The following is a 17,769-nucleotide window of genomic DNA, read 5'->3' as shown; positions in this document are numbered from 1 at the left end:
TCACCAATAGGCGGGCGGAGCGAGGCGATGAGGCCCGGAGTTTGCGCCGAGCAGAAGTTCGAGGACCCCGGGCCCGCCCTCTCGGCTCCTACCTGGCCCCCTCTGCCTGCTGCTCCCGCGTGGAGAGCGAGCGGGCGGCCGGGGCGGAGCCGGCGCCACTGCGACCATGAGGCTGCCCAACATCCTGCTTACGGGTCAGGGCTGCGGCTTGGGCGGCGGGCGGCGGGCGGGTGGCCGGGGTTGGAGGAGCTCTGTTCTCGGGGGTTGACCGTGCCGGTTCCCAGGGGCTTTGTCTGGGGGCGGGGGTAGTCAGGGCGAAGGACGTTAATTCGGTTGGTCAGTCCAAGGCCAACTTGCTTTAACCCCCACCTTCCCACGCTGGATTGGGGGAGGGAGGGGGCAAACGAGCCCGTCCCGGGTATCGCGGGAAATAAGAGCTGCTCCGAGAGTCTAAATTTACACACGGGGAAACTGAGGTCGGGAGGGATTATGGGGCCTCCCCATTAGTGCACGGAAACGACTTGCGCAGCCCAGACTCGGATGGGACTAGAACCCTTGAGTTCTCACTTTCGATTCTCTTCTCTGTCAACTCAGTCCTGGATCCTATTAAATGCTGTCGTTTAGAGGTATAAGGGGGAACATGGTGCTCCCCAGGCAAATTACGGAGGCTGTTGAGTGGTTGGTTTTTGGTCCTTAATTTAATGTTAAGGTCCCATCGCCGTTTATAGATAGATATTTGGCTCCTACTTTCAGCCTGTTCAAAATAACTGTTCTAGGCTTACATTAATTGTACAGTCATATAGAACAGATACTTTTAAAGATAACAAATTCCTGATTAGTTCATTATCGAATTAAAGTGTTGTATTCATAAATGCATTAAGTATTTGCATTATCTGCATAAATTAACATCTTATTTAAATTTTGGGGTATATCAGAAGTTAATATTTGTCAGAGCTGGAAGAGGAACTGAGAGATGTTCCAGGCCAGGCTCATTTGCAGATATGAAGGAAACTTAAGGCCTTGAGAAGGAAAGTGGCATAATATTGGATAATATGCGGGCCAGTAAGCTTTGGTACCCTCATTAAGCTGTCAGGGTTAAAAAGTAAAAACAGTGTTTGGTTTGTCAGGGACATTTATAAAAAATTCTCCTTAAGAGTCAATAACTGCATTCTATTTATAGGAACAGCAGGTCTGAAAATAATGTTAGAGGCCCCTCAGATTATGGATCACGTTCTTGCTTCAGAAAAAGACAGTATTATAACATCTGGTCAATAAGTGTTTGACAGCATGCAGCTTGGGAAGAGGGCTGAATTTTGAATCATAACACTTGGATTTGAATCCAAGTTGTGCCATCAGGTATCTTTGTGATCTTGAGCAAGTCCCTTTTTTTCTCTTGAGTGTTTACTTATTTGTATAGAAGAGTAGGAACTAGATGATCTTCAGGGTCTCTTCCAGCCCTAAATATATGATCCCTAAGAATGTACTATATCTCTCATTTTTCCCTGTCTAATAAATATTAACTTTGGATATCTTTGCAAATTGCCTTAATAGGTACACCAGGGGTTGGAAAGACCACACTCGGTAAAGAACTTGCATCAAGAACAGGACTGAAATACGTCAATGTGGGTGATTTAGCACAAGAAGGTAAACTAGACTTTGCAGAAGAAACTTTGCATCATAGGTTGTAATTTAAATTCAGCATACAGTGGTATAAAAATACAATGAAGAGATTCACCTTAACTCTAGTCTGTGTTGGGGAGTGGTGATTCAGGGTCTACATTTATAAAAACAGGCATTTAACAAGTAAGTGTTGAATTAAACATGGGCTCTTATATCTAGAGCCGGATGTGACCCCAGAGATCTTCAGTATAAACCCTCATTTTATAGGTGAGGACACTGAGGCCTAGGGAAGTTAAGTGATTTGCCTAAGATGATATAGGCTGTAGGCATAGGATGGGGGAAAATGTACTACGATTATTGAGGGTCTTGAAAAATTAGGTAGAGAAATTTGGATTTAATGCAATAGGAAAGAGTGTAGTTTTTTGAATAGTGGAAGTATGATGAAAGTTTGCTTTTTAAGAAAATGAGTCTGTTTTTGGTTTATAGTGTAGGTATATGAGAGATGGTCAGTGGATGTAGACAAGTAAGCTATTGCTTCTAAGACTAATTCAGGTGTGAGATGATTCAGGCTTGGCCTAGAATGGGAACAATAGGATCAGTGAGGAAAGAAGCTGAGAGAAGTTTCAGAGGAGGAAATGATAGTGCTTGGTGATAACTTTGATATAAGGAATGAAGGTAAGGTAGGAAATCTAGAATAACTCAAGGATTGAGGTAGTACCCGAGGCAGAAATCAGGTAATTGCAGAGGGAAGCTAATTTGGGGAGTTGTTTTGAACATGTTCAATTTATACTAACAGCAGAGCAGGTAGGTGGAAATAAGTGCCTGGAGCACGGATCCTCACCTGTGGAGGTATAGATTTGGGGTGACTCATCTTGGTTACTTGAAGACTTACAATATGTCATTTTAAGAGGTTAGCCACAAGTTGATGATCCATTCATTTGTTTCTTTTTCCACAGCAACTCATGGAGATTTTCTATTGAAATGTGAAATAGTGGTTATTTGCCTTGGTAGAGAACATTTTAGAGACAAAGTGCCAGGACCCCCCCCCCCCCCCCCTTTGTGCTGTGCCCTTTCTCCACCACCACATGCTGGGTATGCCCCACCTCTCCCTTACCCCAACCAGGAGAGGGAGCTACTGGGCAGAGAGGTGAAGTGAGGTATGGCCTCAGCAAGTGTAGAGAGGGGGCGAAGAGTGGCTTGAGCGCTTTTTTCCCCTTCAGTTTTGCTACCTGTAAGTTGCCCCCCTTAACTCTTGTAAGTTCCCATTGGGCTGCTGGGCAGAGGGGTGGGTGATGAAAAAATGTTGTCAGGTGAGTTGGAGAGGGGGAAGGGAGCAGCTCTGCCTGAGTCCCTCTGCCTTTCTGGAGGTAGGGGCTGGGGAGAGGGAGGGTGGCCGAGTGCCCACAAAGAGTGCTCTATGTACCATCTTTGGCACCCATGCCATAGATTCGACATCGCTGGTATAGAGGCAGTACCCATGTAGGTGAAATAGCTATTCTTTTGAAATCTTGTCATGGTTTTTAAAAGTGAAAACTGCTCTTTGCTAATCTCAGTTTGTAAAAAGGAGTAAGATAAAAGAATAGAAATATTCAGTTTAATTACAAAATACTAAATGACAACATTCAGTAGTACTGTATTATGTACAAGATATTTAGATAGGGATATAGGCTCACAATTAATCACTGATCGGGCTAGGAATCCTGAATAAATCATGTCACAACTAATGATAAATATGCTTTGGAAAGTATTTCTTAAAGCTTTTATTTTAAAAAATCATGTAAAAGGGGAGAGCAGATATACACTGGCTTGTACTTAGGAAGATCCCTGTCCCTGTTAGATTTAGTTTCTGCTCAAATACTGGGGATGGGTTTGCCACTTTCTTCTAGGGCAGCTGTTTGAGTCATTGTATAAATGTAAAAGTCTTTTCCTATCTTGAGTAGAAATCTGCTTCATTTTGACTTGATCCATTAATCCTAGTTTTGACTTTTACTTACAATGTCATCTTCCCTTTAAACATGTTAGACTTTCAGATATTTAAATGGCTGTTATGTCTCCTTTAGGCTTCTAATCAGGCTAGCCAGAGGCACTTCTTTCAAGTCCTAGACATGATTTCCATCATGCTAATTTACGTTTTCTGATGTAATATGGGTTGTCCATATGGCATTTAGTTGGTATAGTTCCATTTGTACATGAAATACCACTGAAACACTGATTTATCTGATAAGTTTTAGCGATCACCCTCGTGTGACTATCAATAATATGGAAGTAGGTCTTGATCTATGACACATGTAAAATCCAGTGGAATTACACATCAGCTACCTGGGGGGAGGGAAGGGGGACATGAATCGTGTAACCATGGAAAAATACTCTAAATAAAATTTTTTGAAATCTGGTAAGTTTTAGGGAAATTGCAGAGGGCACAAAGGATGAATGATTGGTCAGACAGCTAGTGTCAGAAGCAACATTTGAGTCAATCTACCTGACTTCAAGTCTAGCACCTTATCTACTACATGCTATTTGCAATAATTATGAATTAGAATACCTTCTTGTTTTGAGGTGGAAAAGAGCTTCAAGATAATTTTAAATGATGTAATGTTTCTTTCTTTAGGACAGTTATATGATGGATTTGATGAAGAATATGTATGTCCCATTTTGGATGAAGACAGAGTGAGTACAAGAGTATTACAGTTTGGGTTTTTTTTGGTTCAGAGTTGTAATTTCATCATTATGGGGAGACCCCCAAGAGGGGAGTTTCCAATACCAATGCTGAGCTATAACTCTTTGAAATTTATATTCTTGGAAGAATTACTTGGGGGTCACAAAGGAGTTGTATTACTTAGCCAGAGACAGAAAACTATTATGTATTAGAGGCAGAATTTGGACCCAGATCTTCTTGACTCTAAAGCAAGTGCTGTATACACTGTACTACTCTCCACAGGATTGTCATTATTCCTTTTTAGTGTTATTTAATGTGTCACTGTATAGAGGCCATATTAATATAATTATGATCTTTAACTCATTTTATGTCCTTTATAGTTTGAACATTTTCACACAATTAAAAATACAATCTTTCTTATACTTTAATGGAGAGAATGATCTTTTATCTAAAACACTTTTTTCTTTTTAAACAGGTAGTTGATGAGTTAGAAAATAAAATGAAAGAAGGTGGAGTTATCGTTGATTACCATGGCTGTGACTTCTTCCCCGAACGATGGTTTCATATAGTTTTTGTACTTCAAACAGATAATTCTGTATTATATACAAGACTTGAAAAGAGGTAAGAGAACAATGAATTTGTTTCTCATACAGCAGTTTTATTATGTTTTAAAATTTTATTACCAGTAAGATATACCATCTCTCCTTCCTATTTCCCACCTCTCCTTTCCCCACCCTAACCCTCTACCCTATTGGGAAAGTAAGAAAAGAACAAAACCCATGTGACAAACAAGAAGAATCAAGCAAAACAAATACTTGCATTGGTCATGTCAAAAAAAGTTTTGTCTTAGTTTGCACTGTGTCTTTTTCACTTACCTCTGTGAAGGTGGGTAGCATATTTCATTCGGAGTCCTCTGTAATTTTGTTTTGTCTGTTGTATTGATAAGTGTTCCTGAGACTCCCAAAGTTGTTTGTCTTTAAAATATGCAATATTGTTATTGTGTGAAGTGTTTTCCTGTTTCTGTGTGCTTCTCTCTGCATTGTTTCATACAAGTCTTTCTAGGTTTCTCTGAAGCATCTCCCTTATTATTTCTTCTAAGACTTAGTAAGTATGCTATCACATTCACATACCATAACTTGTTCAACCCCAGTTGATGAGTACCATCTCAGTTTCTAGTTCTTTGCTATTCTAAAAAAGACCTGCTATAAATATTTTTGTACCTATTTTTTTTTCCCCTCTCCTTGATCTCCTTAGGGTACATAGAGTAATGATACCACTGTGTCAAATGGGATGTACTTTATATAGTATTCTAAATTTTTATCCATGATACTAACCAAGAACAGTAGAAATAGTTAACCTAAGAAAAAGCACCATCTTAAATATTTTATAATAATTATAAAAGCTCATATTTACATATTTCCTGATTCTAAATATTTTTTCTTATGATGAATGTTTGAGGTAGGTAGGGACCATCCTATTCTTACTTTACAATGAAAGATACTGAAGCCTAGAAATGTTAGGTGATTTGCCCAAGGATCATCAGAAAATAGTGGAGCCAAGCCTTGAATTCAGATTAATTTGGACCTGACTTTCTTGACTTTTATCTTTCTTCCACATGTGGTTGCTTGAGCATTGCAGTCCTCATCTAGCACCAATATTCTGATTCTAGACTGAAAGGATTAGTTAAAATCTAGACAATATTTTCTTTTTTTTTAATTCTTAACTTCCACCTTAGATTCAATACCTTGTATTGGTTCCAAGGCAGAAGAGTGGTAAGGGCTGGGCAATGGGGTAGTTAAGTGACTTGTCCAGGGTCACCCAGCTGGGAAGTATCTCAAGCCAGATTTGAACCTAGGACCTCCCATCTCTAGGCCTGGTTCTCAATCCACTGAGTCACCCAGCTGCCTCCTTCAAATGTTTTTGAATGACACACAACAAATGACTATAGAGACTCATGTGAATTTTAACGATAGCTGCTTGTATGCAGTTGTCATCACATAGGCTCTTAAGATTTGGGAGGATTTTGGTGCTTCTTAGAATCTGCATTAGTTGCTGTACTACTGTTTTTAAAAAGCTGTTACCTGGTAAAAAAATCGTGGACACTCACATTGGGGATCATGGCCAAGTTAACAGGGAAATAGATCTAATTTTTGAGTGAGAAACCTTTGTGTTTGCTTCTGTTTGGCTAAGATTGTCACATGGAATGTGAACTATGAACTTATGATTTTTAAAACGTATTACTGTACAAAACCTATTTCCAAATTGTTCCTTGTTGTAAGAGAATACTCATATAAAACTAAAACCCCCAAATAAAAATCCAAATAAGCTAAGGTGAAAAATAGTATGCTTTGATCTGTATTTCTACTCTAATAGTTATTCCTCTGGAAGTGGGTAGCATTTTCTCTGAAGTCCTTCAGAATTGTCCTGGATCATCCTCTTGCTGAATGTAGCTAAGTCTGTTACAGTTTAGCATTTTCACAATATTGCTGTTACCATGTACAATATTCTCCTGGTTCTGCTTCACTCTGCATCAGATCATGGAGGTCTTTCCAGCTTTTTCTGAAATCATCCTGTTCATCATTTCTGACTACACAATATTCCATCACCATCATGTACCACAGTTTTTTCACCCATTCTCCAATTGCTGTTCATCCCCTCAATTTTCAATTCTTTGCCACCACAAAAAGGGCTGCTATAAATATCTTTGTACAAGTAGGTCCTTTTTTTTTTTTAACTCTTTAGGATACAGATCTAGTAGTGGTATTATTGTATCAAAGGACATTTTTGTAGCCCTTAGGGCATGGTTCCAAATTGCCCTCCCAAATAGTTGGATCAGTTCAAACCTCCACCAACAATGTATTAGTATCCCAATTTTGCCATATCTCCTCCAACGTGTGTCACTTTCTTTTGCTGTCATATCTGATAGGTATGATGTGGTACCCCATAGTTTTAATTTGCACTAGAAATTTAACTTTTTAGTTAATTCATGCTCCTAGTATTCTTTAGAATAAAAAAATTTTATTATTGTTTCCATGTGAAAGGAGGCACATATCTTCTACCCTTTTCTCTAATTGTGATGCACTTTTTAACACTTGATGATAAATTAATGGTAGTTATGTCTTCTCTTCAACTAGATTATAATCTTGGAACCAAAGTTATATTGTATATTTGTGTATGAATAGCTTTAATTGTAAACATATATACCTTACAGGTGCTGAGTGTAAATGGGGAAACTGAGTAAACATGTAGCATTCACCACAATGTCATGGGTGAACTTGAGGATTGGTTTTTCAGTTTGAGTTTGACATTCTATCTAATTGTTTCTCAGATTATGATACTTTTAAATTGTTTCCTCTGATTTGAAAATGAATGTCTCAAAAGTATTTTTGCATCAACTTCTCAGACCATTATCTACATGTATCTGGTTTTTAAGGGGAGGGGAGATTCCTAAACTCATATTTGTTCCATTCAAATGTTACATGTGTGTCTAAACCCCAACTTTGTTTTCTAGGGGATACAGTATAAAGAAACTACAGGACAATGTTCAGTGTGAAATTTTCCAAATTCTTTATGAAGAAGCCATGGCCTCCTACAAGCCTGAAATAGTACACCGGCTGCCCAGCAATGTACCAGAAGAACTAGAGAGTAATTTAGATCAGATAATTAAATGGATTGAGGAGTGGATAAAAGATAATAATTGAACCTTGAGGGGAAAGCATGGATTCTCGAGGCTTTCCACATAATGGTTACAGATTTTCTTGATGATCTCTCCCTCCCTATACAATAGAAATTAAGACAACATACACTGGATTTTACTATCCAAGATTGTGTTGTGGAAGTAACAGGTGGGCAAAATATAAGGTTGAGTTATGGCTGAATTAATTTTTTTTTTCTCCATGAGAAAACTGAAAACCCTGAAATAAATGAATACGGCATTAAGGACTTTTTAAGTTTAGGAAATACCCAGCATTCTCATTTAATTTGGTAAACTACTTAAGAGTAAGTGAATTTGAGAAAATAGGTGAAAATCTTTACTTAACATGTAAAAGAAAATGAAGGTGAAGAACTGCTGCTGACTTAAAAGTAAAAAAAAAAAGTCTAAGAATAAAGCTATAAACATAACATATTAAGGGACAGCTAGGTGGCACCATGGATGGAGCGCCAGGCCTGGAGTTCAAATCTAGCTTCAGACACTTCCTTGCTGTGTGACTCTGGGCAAGTCACTTAACCCCAATTGCCTAGCCTTTGCCTTTCTGTCTTAGAGTCTTATTAAGACAGAAAGTAAGGCTTGTTTTTGTTTTTTTGATGACATTAAGTGTTCTTTTAGTGAATTGCTGGGGGTTTTTTGTTTTTTTAATCTTGGAAGTTGGGTAAAATTAGGATAGTCACAAAGTAAATGGTGAGATTTTTGAGAAAATAGCATTTAATTTCTTTTTTTTTTTTAAGTATAAGAGTTTACTGAGCTCTTTTGCCTATAAAGTCACTGCTGATCCTAGCACTGATATTTGTCTCTTTGGAAGAGTAAGCCAATCACATTTTCCATATGTAAACAGGAAATAGCACCCATGGAAACTGTAAATATTAATTTATTGGTTGACTAATTTCAATCTTGCTAAATTCCATGAAAATTCATGTGATAATGCTTTGCTACCTTATAGGTGGTGGTAATTAGATAAAATTTCAACATATAAAGATTGTGTATTTATGAAGATGTGTTTAACATTGATAGCTAGTATTTTTCCTTCCCCTTTTAAAATATATATTTCTGTGCCTTACTATTGTATTTTTGAACCAAAGCAGGCCTTAACCTTGTTCCTTTACCTATCCTACTCTGCACTTGCCACTCGGAGAAACAGCCCTGTCCGAGGCCACCAGTAACTTCAACCCAAAGGTGATGCGAGGAGGGTTTTTGAGAAAGGGGGTCAGGTTCATTGTTGGTGAGGCTGTGCATGTCCACCTTGCCTTCTAGACCTCTCCACTTGGGTATACCACTCGCTTCTTACATTCGGCCTGCCCACGGAGCGCTAGATCTTGGTAGGATAAGCTGGAGTTCAGGTCTTGTCTGATACTTACCGGCTGTATGACCTTGGGGAAGTTGCAGCCTGTTAGCTTCAGTTTCCTCTTATAAAATCTAGTTCCTGTTAGCTGCACTGAGGTATTAGGAGGAAAGTGATTTGTAAACTTTTGACATAGAGCTGTGGTCAGTTATTTCCCCCAGACGTTTGACTTCATTTTTATTTTTGTCTGTCATGCACTGTTCCCCCTCTTTCCTATGTTTAACTGTAAAGCATCATCAGTTCTATCTCTGTGACATCTCTTGGATCTCCCCCTCACTAGCCTTACTCAGTTCCCACCTTAGGTAAGCCAGGGCCATTGTGAAAAATCTCCCAATTCATTTTCCTTCTCAAGTTTTTCCTGTCTGTCCTCCATACATCTACCAGTAAGATTACCCTAAAGCAAAGGTTTAATGCTATGGCATCCTTGTTCATCAAACACCAGAGGCCTTCAGGATCAAATATAAAGTCTTTTTTGCCATTTAAAACCCCAATGGCCTGGCTTTGACTTAATTTTCTGGCCTTATTATTTATGATGTCCCTTTGCACATTCTGGTCTTTTTGACCCTTCCACAAGAGGTACCTTTCCGTTGCCTGCCCTCCTGCATGGAATGTATTCCTTGGCTTTGGATCTTAATCCCTAGTTTCCTTCCAAGCTTAGCGCAAGTACCACATTGTACCTGAATTCTTTCTTCTTCCTCCAAGCTCCTTTTGCCTCCCTCTCCCCATCCCCTTCCCATAACCTGTTTATTTGTGTGTGTTCTGTTCTCTTCTCTGAAAGAATGTAAGCTCCTCGAGGGTAGGGACTGTTTCCTGTTTGTCTTTGTGTTCTCAGCACCTAGTACAGTGCCTGGCATATAGTGGATGCTTAATAAATTCCTATTGGGTGTTCAGAATCTTGGTATTATCTTCAAGCCTTCCCTCTGCCTCACGTTTCTAGTCAGTCAGTCTTGAATCTGTCGCCGTCTCTTCTGCCTCTTCCCTACCTCATATGTAGACTGTCAGAAGTCACCAATATTCATTACACCAAACATGTTCAGGTCTCCCCAGTCCTTTTTTTTAACCCTTACTTCCTATCTTAAAATCGACTCTGTCTTATCAATTCCAGGGTAGAACAACAGTAAGAGATAATAGGGGTTAAGTGACTTGCCCGGGGTCACACAGCTAGGGAGTGTCTGAGGCTAGATTTGAACCCAGGACCTCCCCTCTGTAGCCCTAGTTCTCAATCTGCTGGGCCACCTAGCTGCCCCGGTTCCCCCAGTTCTAACAAAGTATACTTTCACTTGACCTTTCTACCCTATGTAGCCATTTTTTCCTTTCTATCGCTGACAAATTTCTTGGGAATGGTAACGAGATGCCTCTGTTTCATCACTACTCATTCTTTTCTTCTCTTGGGATGTTATCCTGAAATTGCCCTCTCAAAGTTCACTAGCTTATTGTTGGTTATCCCCATTTGTCGGAGCTCTATCCTCGTGGCTCTAATTGCTACTTTTTGTACTTTTTACCCTGTTTCCCCAAGTACTTAAGCGAGCATGCCCCAAGATTCTGCATGGTTGCCTTTTAGTCTCCACCCACTCCCTTGGCCATTTCATGTGCCTGCTTTGTTTTCAGCTCTTAGCATATGACCACCAAGTCTGCCTATGCGGTGTCTTCCTTTGGGCCTCCCACCAACACTTCTAACTCAGTATTTCGGGATGTCTGGCCTCCCCGCCTGTCCCTCCTAAATGAAGTCGTTAGTGCTGTCCCTGTTCACTCGGCATCTCGTGGTTAAAGCTGCGCTGGGCATAGGCGAATGGAGGCTTCTTGAGGCCTTGCACAGGAAGGCCGCATTGGACGATGGGGCCTTAAGAGCCATCCAATCCACCCCCTCCTTGTCTGCTGGTGGCGGCCCTTCCTCAAAGGGGGCCAAAAAGACATCCTTTGTCAGGGTGCCCCCGGCCCAAACAGTCCGTGGGAACGTTTGGGACGCAGAGGTCTGAATGTGTGAAGTGCAGCAGTTCTGCTTCCCCCAGCGCAGCGCCTTCCTTGGATGCACACCGTTCGGATGGTCCTGTGTCGGGCACAGTTCCTCACAGAGGCCTGGAGAGCATCCTCGCGTCCCATCTTCTGACCTCTGAAGACTTGTAAGAGTGCTGCAGACAGCAGTCAATTTAGGCTCTGAAGGTAGAGAGAGAGTTCAGAGACTGGACTTGAATTCGGACCCGCATCTCCAAATCCAGTTCTTTTTCTACTTCACCAACGTTTATTTCAAAGGAAAAGGGTGTCTCTCATCACCTTTCACACCGTCTGCAATTCCTTACAATAGTGTGGTTTTAATGTTGGGTTTCCCTCTTGCTATTCTCTGAACCTTGTCATCCTGTAATGCCCGAGCGCTCTATTTGGAAGCACAATAACCTCTTGGGATTTGCAGGGCTGGACGTAATTACTCAGACAGGCTTCACCTTAACCTGAAGCATTGGACACGTTACCTTCTGGTGTGCCTGGGATCAAAAAAAATCGCTTTACGTGTAGAGGAAAAAATATTTTAGAATTGAGAACACTGGTGCCTGCGTGTGGTTTGAATGAACCACTGTAAGGCCACCTCCCAGAGCCCTGACCACTCCGAGGCTGGCTTGGATTCGAGACCACGTTGAGCTGAATCTCGTCTCCTCCCTCTCCCTTCTGTTACCCCGACGCACCTCCCCTCGCCTGGCCTATGCATGCCTTCCTTTTGTGTTCCCTTTGCCACCAAGTCCTAAGCTCTGGATCCTCCATCCTGGATGCAGCTGCCAGAACGACCTGTACATAAGTGGAATTGCATCCCTGTTCCCAAGGAAGCACCACGTCTCAAGGCGCCTTCCTGCCACGTTGCTAGCGCCAACCGCACTCTCGTTTCAGTGCTGGTCCTGATGGTTTATATCTAGCTTGCTGCCCAGCACCCCGCCTTCTGGCCATCTCCCCGCTGAGCCCTGGTAGCCTGGCAAAAGCCCAAAGCTCTGCAGATGGTCAGCTAAGGGCCGTCAGTCCCAGAAAGGATGCCCTTCAGTTGCCCCGAGACCACTCGCCACCACTCCCTAGATGCTTTGCCTTAGGACTTGGCATGATGCCTGGCCCAGAGCAGAAGCGATGAGTAAATGCTGCTTCTCATTCTCTGTATGTGTTAGGCAAAAACTGCTGTAGACCAAGGGCCAACCTTGTGGAGGGTCCGTGTTCACATTCTGCTTCTGCACTTAATACTGTGACCTAGTTCAGTTCCCCGTAGCAGCTCCCAAACTCTAAGTTATAGAGGTTAGACAGGTGAAGGGGATTGCCTTGTCTGTCAGCAGTTACCCACATTCTCTACCTCCTACTGTACATGTCCCACCGCCTCCAAGCTCCCTGTCGTTTCCGGGGTTCTTTGCTGGGAATCGTTTTTTCCCTCTACTGAATTTCTGCCAATCCCCAACAGTCCCCTCTGCGATGCTACTCTGCCATCTTCTCCCTCAAAGTTCAGCACGTCAGCCTTGTTTGGACCCTCCTGGGCTGTTGGTCTAATCCGTATCTGAAGGATACTCTCAAGCCCAAACCCAACAAGCCCTCTGTCCAAAGAAGGTCCTGGCTTCGAATTGACGTGAAGCCCTTCCTAGCAGGGTGACAGCCCTTCCGCCCTTCTGCTTCGGAACCAGCGTCCAGCATTGATTCTAAGACAGAAGGCCACGGTTTAAATGCATTCTACTGGGCCATCCTGCTATCATGGACGATAGGATCACTTTGGTGTCTTGTCTCCCTTCTGGAGCATGAACTCCAAGACCACATCTCATGTATCTTCCCCAGTCCCAGCGTAGTGGGTACAGAATAAATGTTGAATAGCTGCTGAATGTCATGCATTTGCAGTGTTGGGGGCCAGGGTTAGGAAAGTAAGCCATGATAGTTACCCGACCCCTTCCCAGAATAACTCCATTAAAATTTACGGGACAGCTGGGTGGCTCAGTGGATTGAGAGTCGGGTCTAGAGACAGGAGGTCCTGGGTTCACATCTGGACTCACACTTCCCAGCTGTGTGACCCTGGGCAAGTCACTTGACCCCCCTTGCCCAGCCCTTACCACTCTTTTCCCTTGCCAGTATTGATTCTAAGATGGAAAGTAAAGGTTAAGGAAAAAAGAATTACAGGACAGCCAAGAGGCACAGGTGCCTGGAGTTGGGAAGGTTCAAATCTGGTCTCAGGCACTGCCTCGTGGGACACAGGAAGCCACTTAACACTAGTTGTCTAACCCACACCTTCTTAGAATACATACAGAAGATGAGATACTTTAAAAAGATAATAAACTAAACTGCCCTTTCTGTCCCCCAATTGAAAGCCAAAAGGATCTTCATCCTCGCCTGGCCCAATATTCTCCTTTTACGGATGCAGACGCTGTAAGGCTTTTGTAAATGGCTGGGGTTGGAAGCAGCTCTTTGGACTCCAAATCCGACCTTCCTGTGGCATGCCCTCCACTTGCCTATCTTCCTCCTCTGACTGAATCAATCCCGCCTCTCCCCAGGAAGCCCATTTACTAGGAAGCTTCACTTACCTGCACACGACCCGCCTGGAGTACCTCGGCTCCTGGGGCCCTTCCTACACTTGATTTTGGTACATCATTCTCCAGCACCCAGGCTTCCTCGTGCCAGCTCCTGGGGCAGGGGGGCCTGACCTCTTGTACTTGGCAGCGCAGTGCCCAACAGGGTGCAATAAATACTGCTTCAAAGGGATTGTTAGTGCCTGCGCCTCCAACGTGTCCATTGCTGCCGTGGCTTAAGAGCCTTAAGAACTAGCACTCAGTACTGAGGATGCCAAGAGTTCCCCTGTTTGGTGTCCTGTGGGGAGGATTCTCGAGTCTTTCGGTTCAGAAGCCCTTCTGACCCGACGGGGGCCCCTCACTCACCTCGGCGTGTCCCAGCTCCCACTCCCTTTGTCCCCCCCCCCCCCCCCAAGGAAGGAAGCCTGAACCTGGGGGCGGGCAGGGAAGCGAGAGAGGAAGCTATGCGCACACTCGGACAGCAAACACTACTGTTTTATCTTCCTGCCACCTCACCGCACCTCTCCTGGCCTTGCCCAACGCCCGGCGCTGGCCTGGCTGCTAGAGGGCGCCTAAGTCGCCGGGGCACCTCCAGGTGGGGCGGGGAGTCAACGCGACCCTGGCCCTTGGTGGGCAGCCGCAGCTAGCGAGCCACAGCCAAGCCGGGCCTCGGGCGGCCCTGCCTTCCCCCAGGACCTGCCGGGCGAGGGCCAAGGATTGCGTGCCCAGGTGAGTGCAGGTGCGGCCGGGAGCCAGCCAAGGGCGGACACTGAAGGCCTCGGCCCCCGAACGGCCTCAGCACACCCCTCTCCTACTCCGCCCCGAGGGCGGATGGTGAGGGAGTGTGGCGGGGGTGATCGGCCGAGGCCGGGCTCGGGGCAGGTGGGGGTCCCGAGGGAGGCGAGGCTGGGAGGAGGGATCCCTGGAAACTGGGATGCGGGGCTGGAAAGGGTTGAAGACGCGTCCGCCTCTCACTGCCCCACACCGGTTTCCCAAGTTAAGGAAAACTCCCACGTCGAGGTCCTCCTTGAGGGTCCCGGGGAGAAACTCGCCCTTTTAACTCCTCCGACCTGAGAACCGCGGTGCTTCTGGGAGCCCACGCCGGCTCCTCGGGAGGGACATTTGTTAGTGCCAAAGTTGGGCTAATGGCTGCTTGGTTTTCCCCTAGAGGTGGCCAGGGAGCAGGGATCTTCTTTTTCCTTTCCCTTTGCGGCATTCTCGGGGGCCTCATATCGACTTCCAGAACGCAATGACAGTGGCTTCCTGTGGGCCATAAAATGAAATAGAAGGGGTTGGTCGTCTCCCCCGTTCGACTTTGAGCTTTTGAGAGCGAGGGCTTTTCTTTGGCTCTTAGCACCCTGCCTGACGCAGACTAGAGCTTAATAACCACTTGTGTCATCCCAGGCTCCTGTGCACACTGGCGAGTTGTCTGTCCTCTGTTCTGGGAATTCACAGAAGCTGCTTCCTTCCAGGAAAACTTCCTCCAAGGCATCATTTCTTTAGGAAACCTTCCCTGAGCCCTGCAGCACAAAACGCTTTTCCCAGAAACAATTTTGAGAGAGTAATATGAATCTCCCACTATCTTTCACGCCCAATAGAATACTATGCCTTTCCCTCCATTTATATATTGTTCACCGATGGCATCCTTCCTTAGAAGAACCTTACCTTGAGTGAGAGAGTGTCACCTGTCTTCGGATCCCCATCGCCTTGCACATAGTAGGCATTATATTTGTTGAGCCAGCATTTCTTTTTGAATAGAAGTCCTCTTTAAATAGTTTTCAAACTATGCCTGTGAAAATCCCTTCAACCCATTCCCCAAATTCCTGGGGGTTTGGTAAGGATGATATAATACAACAGTGCCCTAGCTGCAGATATGAAATGGTGGAAGATACAATTTAAGCCTCGACGTGTATCCAGTTCAACCTTTAGACTAAGCATCTCCTGACTCCATCAATGTGTCAATTGCTAAGGTCTAAATGAGCAGCATTAACTTGTTCTGAATATCCATATACTTTACTACAACTACTACAGCCTTCATTAAGCTTGTGGGCCCAGAGCAGCTTGTGCCCTGTGTCATAGATGAATCCATCCAACTATTAAGTGCTTGTTGTATGCCTAGGCCTTGGGGGAGATGAAAATTTAGATAAGAAGTCCTCCCCAACTTAAGGAATTTACAGCTCAGTACATTAGAAGACCAATTTTTAAAAAGGAAATTGGTACAGATCAACCCTGTTGCAACAGATTATTGTTACATAATATTTCAAAGAAATAGTTTTAGGCAAAATTGTGAACTTGTTTTAGGATGTCTGTGTCTTTCAGCACCCCTCTCCTTTATGCTACCCCAGATTTGTTTAGAATTCTCAATAGGGGTAGCCCTTGCTTTAGATTTTTGGAGAGTTCCTTTCTCTTAATACAGATGACTTCTCTATTTCAGGGCATCAAATATCGTTTTCTGTCACTTATGCTAATTAAGTTTACTAAGTTTTGCTCATTAGTAAAAATGTTATCCTTCAGGGCACATTTTTTGTTCCTTTTAACCAGGGCATCTACAAAGGAATATGTTAGAGACACAAACATTTGGAAAGATTTTAGAAATCATCTAGTCTGTCCCATCCCCCATAACATCCAGAGCTCTGTTTAAACACATTGTTGCCTCATCAGGTTAGCTGTTTCATGTCTTAACAGCTTTGTTGGAGAGTTATTTTGAGTTGAAATATTCCTTTCTTTTACCTTCTGTCACTCCAATCACCATAATAAACTTGTGGCGGTTAACTCTGGGGTACCTCTCAGATCACACAACTTAATTGGCAGCATAGTGAATCAAGGTGTAATGATCAAGGTAAACCCTTAGAGTCAGGAAACTCTAGATTCAATTTCTGTCTGACTCTGGATAAGTCCCTTAATCTCTCAGTGCCCTGGGCTGTACTTCAAGACTGTTGCAGAGCAGATGCAAATCTGCATTTATTGAATGAATGAATGAAAAAGCATTTAATAAGAGCTAAGTATATGCCTAGCAGTATCCTAAATGCTAGTGATTAAAGATGGTTTCTATCTCAAGAAACTTACATTAAAAAATGATATAATATTTAATTTTTCCAATTACATAGAATAACAATTTAACCTATATTTTCCAAAATTATGAGATCCAAGTTGTTTTCTTCTCTCTTCCCTTCCCCTTCCCAGAGATGGTAAACAGTTTAATCTAGGTCATACCTATATGATCATGCATAATGTTTCCATATTGGTCATATTGTGAGAGAATATTCCTATAAAACCCAAACCCCCAAATAAAAACACATGTAAATAAAGTTTTAAAAAAGGGTGCTTGGATCTGCATTTAGACTCAGTTCTTTCTCTGGAGGTGGATAGCCTGTTTTCATTGAGTCCTTCAGAACTGTCTTGGATCATTCTATTGCTGAGAGTAGCTAAATCTGTCAGTTGATCCTCATACGATATTGCTGTTACTGTGTATAATGTTCTCTTGGTTCTGCTCACTCCTTTTGCATCAGTTCATGTAGGTTTTTCTTAAATCATCCTGCTCATCATTTCTCATAGCATAGTAGTATTCCATACAATCACATAGTATAATGTGTTCAGCCATTCCCCAGTTGATGGGCATCCCCTGAATTTCCAATTCTTATCAACACAAAAAGAGCTGCTAGAAATATGCTTTTTTTTTTTTTTAACAAATAGGTCCCTTTCCCTTTTGAGAAGTTTACGTTTGAATAGGGGAGACAAAGAACTCTGGTCCGGAAAGTTATAGGGACCGAGGAGGGGATCTGAAGTCAAAAAATTGTCCCTTCCAAGAATGGTAGTGTGGGTTTGATGACTGTTCCCAGAGCCGGAGGGAGAAACCAGGGCAGGAGATGTTGGTAAGCTAGTGGGGCAGGGGAGCCAAGCATGAAGATGGTAGGAGTGCTCCATC

The 17,769-nt window shown here is 43.1% G+C and overlaps 2 protein-coding genes across 3 annotated transcripts in view; both read left to right on the top strand.

Annotated features, from left to right (window-relative positions):
• Positions 1-62: 62 nt before the first annotated feature.
• AK6 (adenylate kinase 6) lies at positions 63-10,226 on the top strand. The gene is made up of 5 exons (XM_001364946.5): positions 63-194; positions 1,552-1,644; positions 4,229-4,287; positions 4,752-4,897; positions 7,788-10,226. Exons 1-5 carry the CDS (start codon positions 167-169, stop codon positions 7,975-7,977), a joined length of 516 nt encoding a protein of 171 aa, XP_001364983.1. The 5' UTR covers positions 63-166; the 3' UTR covers positions 7,978-10,226.
• Positions 4,766-17,769, top strand: part of CCDC125 (coiled-coil domain containing 125) — a 58,188-nt gene continuing 45,184 nt past the window's right edge. The window contains exon 1 of one of the 2 annotated variants that reach the window (XM_056824943.1): positions 4,766-4,897. The gene's annotated coding sequence lies outside the window, so the exon portion shown is untranslated. Of the gene's footprint in view, positions 4,898-14,095; positions 14,574-17,769 lie in introns of those variants that run through there. The other variant, XM_056824940.1, reaches the window with a different exon arrangement.

This window comes from Monodelphis domestica, chromosome 3 (genome assembly GCF_027887165.1).
Source record: "Monodelphis domestica isolate mMonDom1 chromosome 3, mMonDom1.pri, whole genome shotgun sequence".
Taxonomy (NCBI): Eukaryota; Metazoa; Chordata; class Mammalia; order Didelphimorphia; family Didelphidae; genus Monodelphis; species Monodelphis domestica.
Note: the sequence above shows the minus strand (reverse complement) of the source record. Positions and strands in the feature narration are given on the sequence as shown.

Coding starts and splice junctions, on each gene's coding strand:
- AK6 (XM_001364946.5), top strand. CDS start 167: ATGAGGCTGCCCAACATCCTGCTTACGG. Junction 4,288..4,751: donor CCATTTTGGATGAAGACAGA/GTGAGTACAAGA, acceptor CTTTTTAAACAG/GTAGTTGATGAGTTAGAAAA. Junction 4,898..7,787: donor TATACAAGACTTGAAAAGAG/GTAAGAGAACAA, acceptor TTTGTTTTCTAG/GGGATACAGTATAAAGAAAC.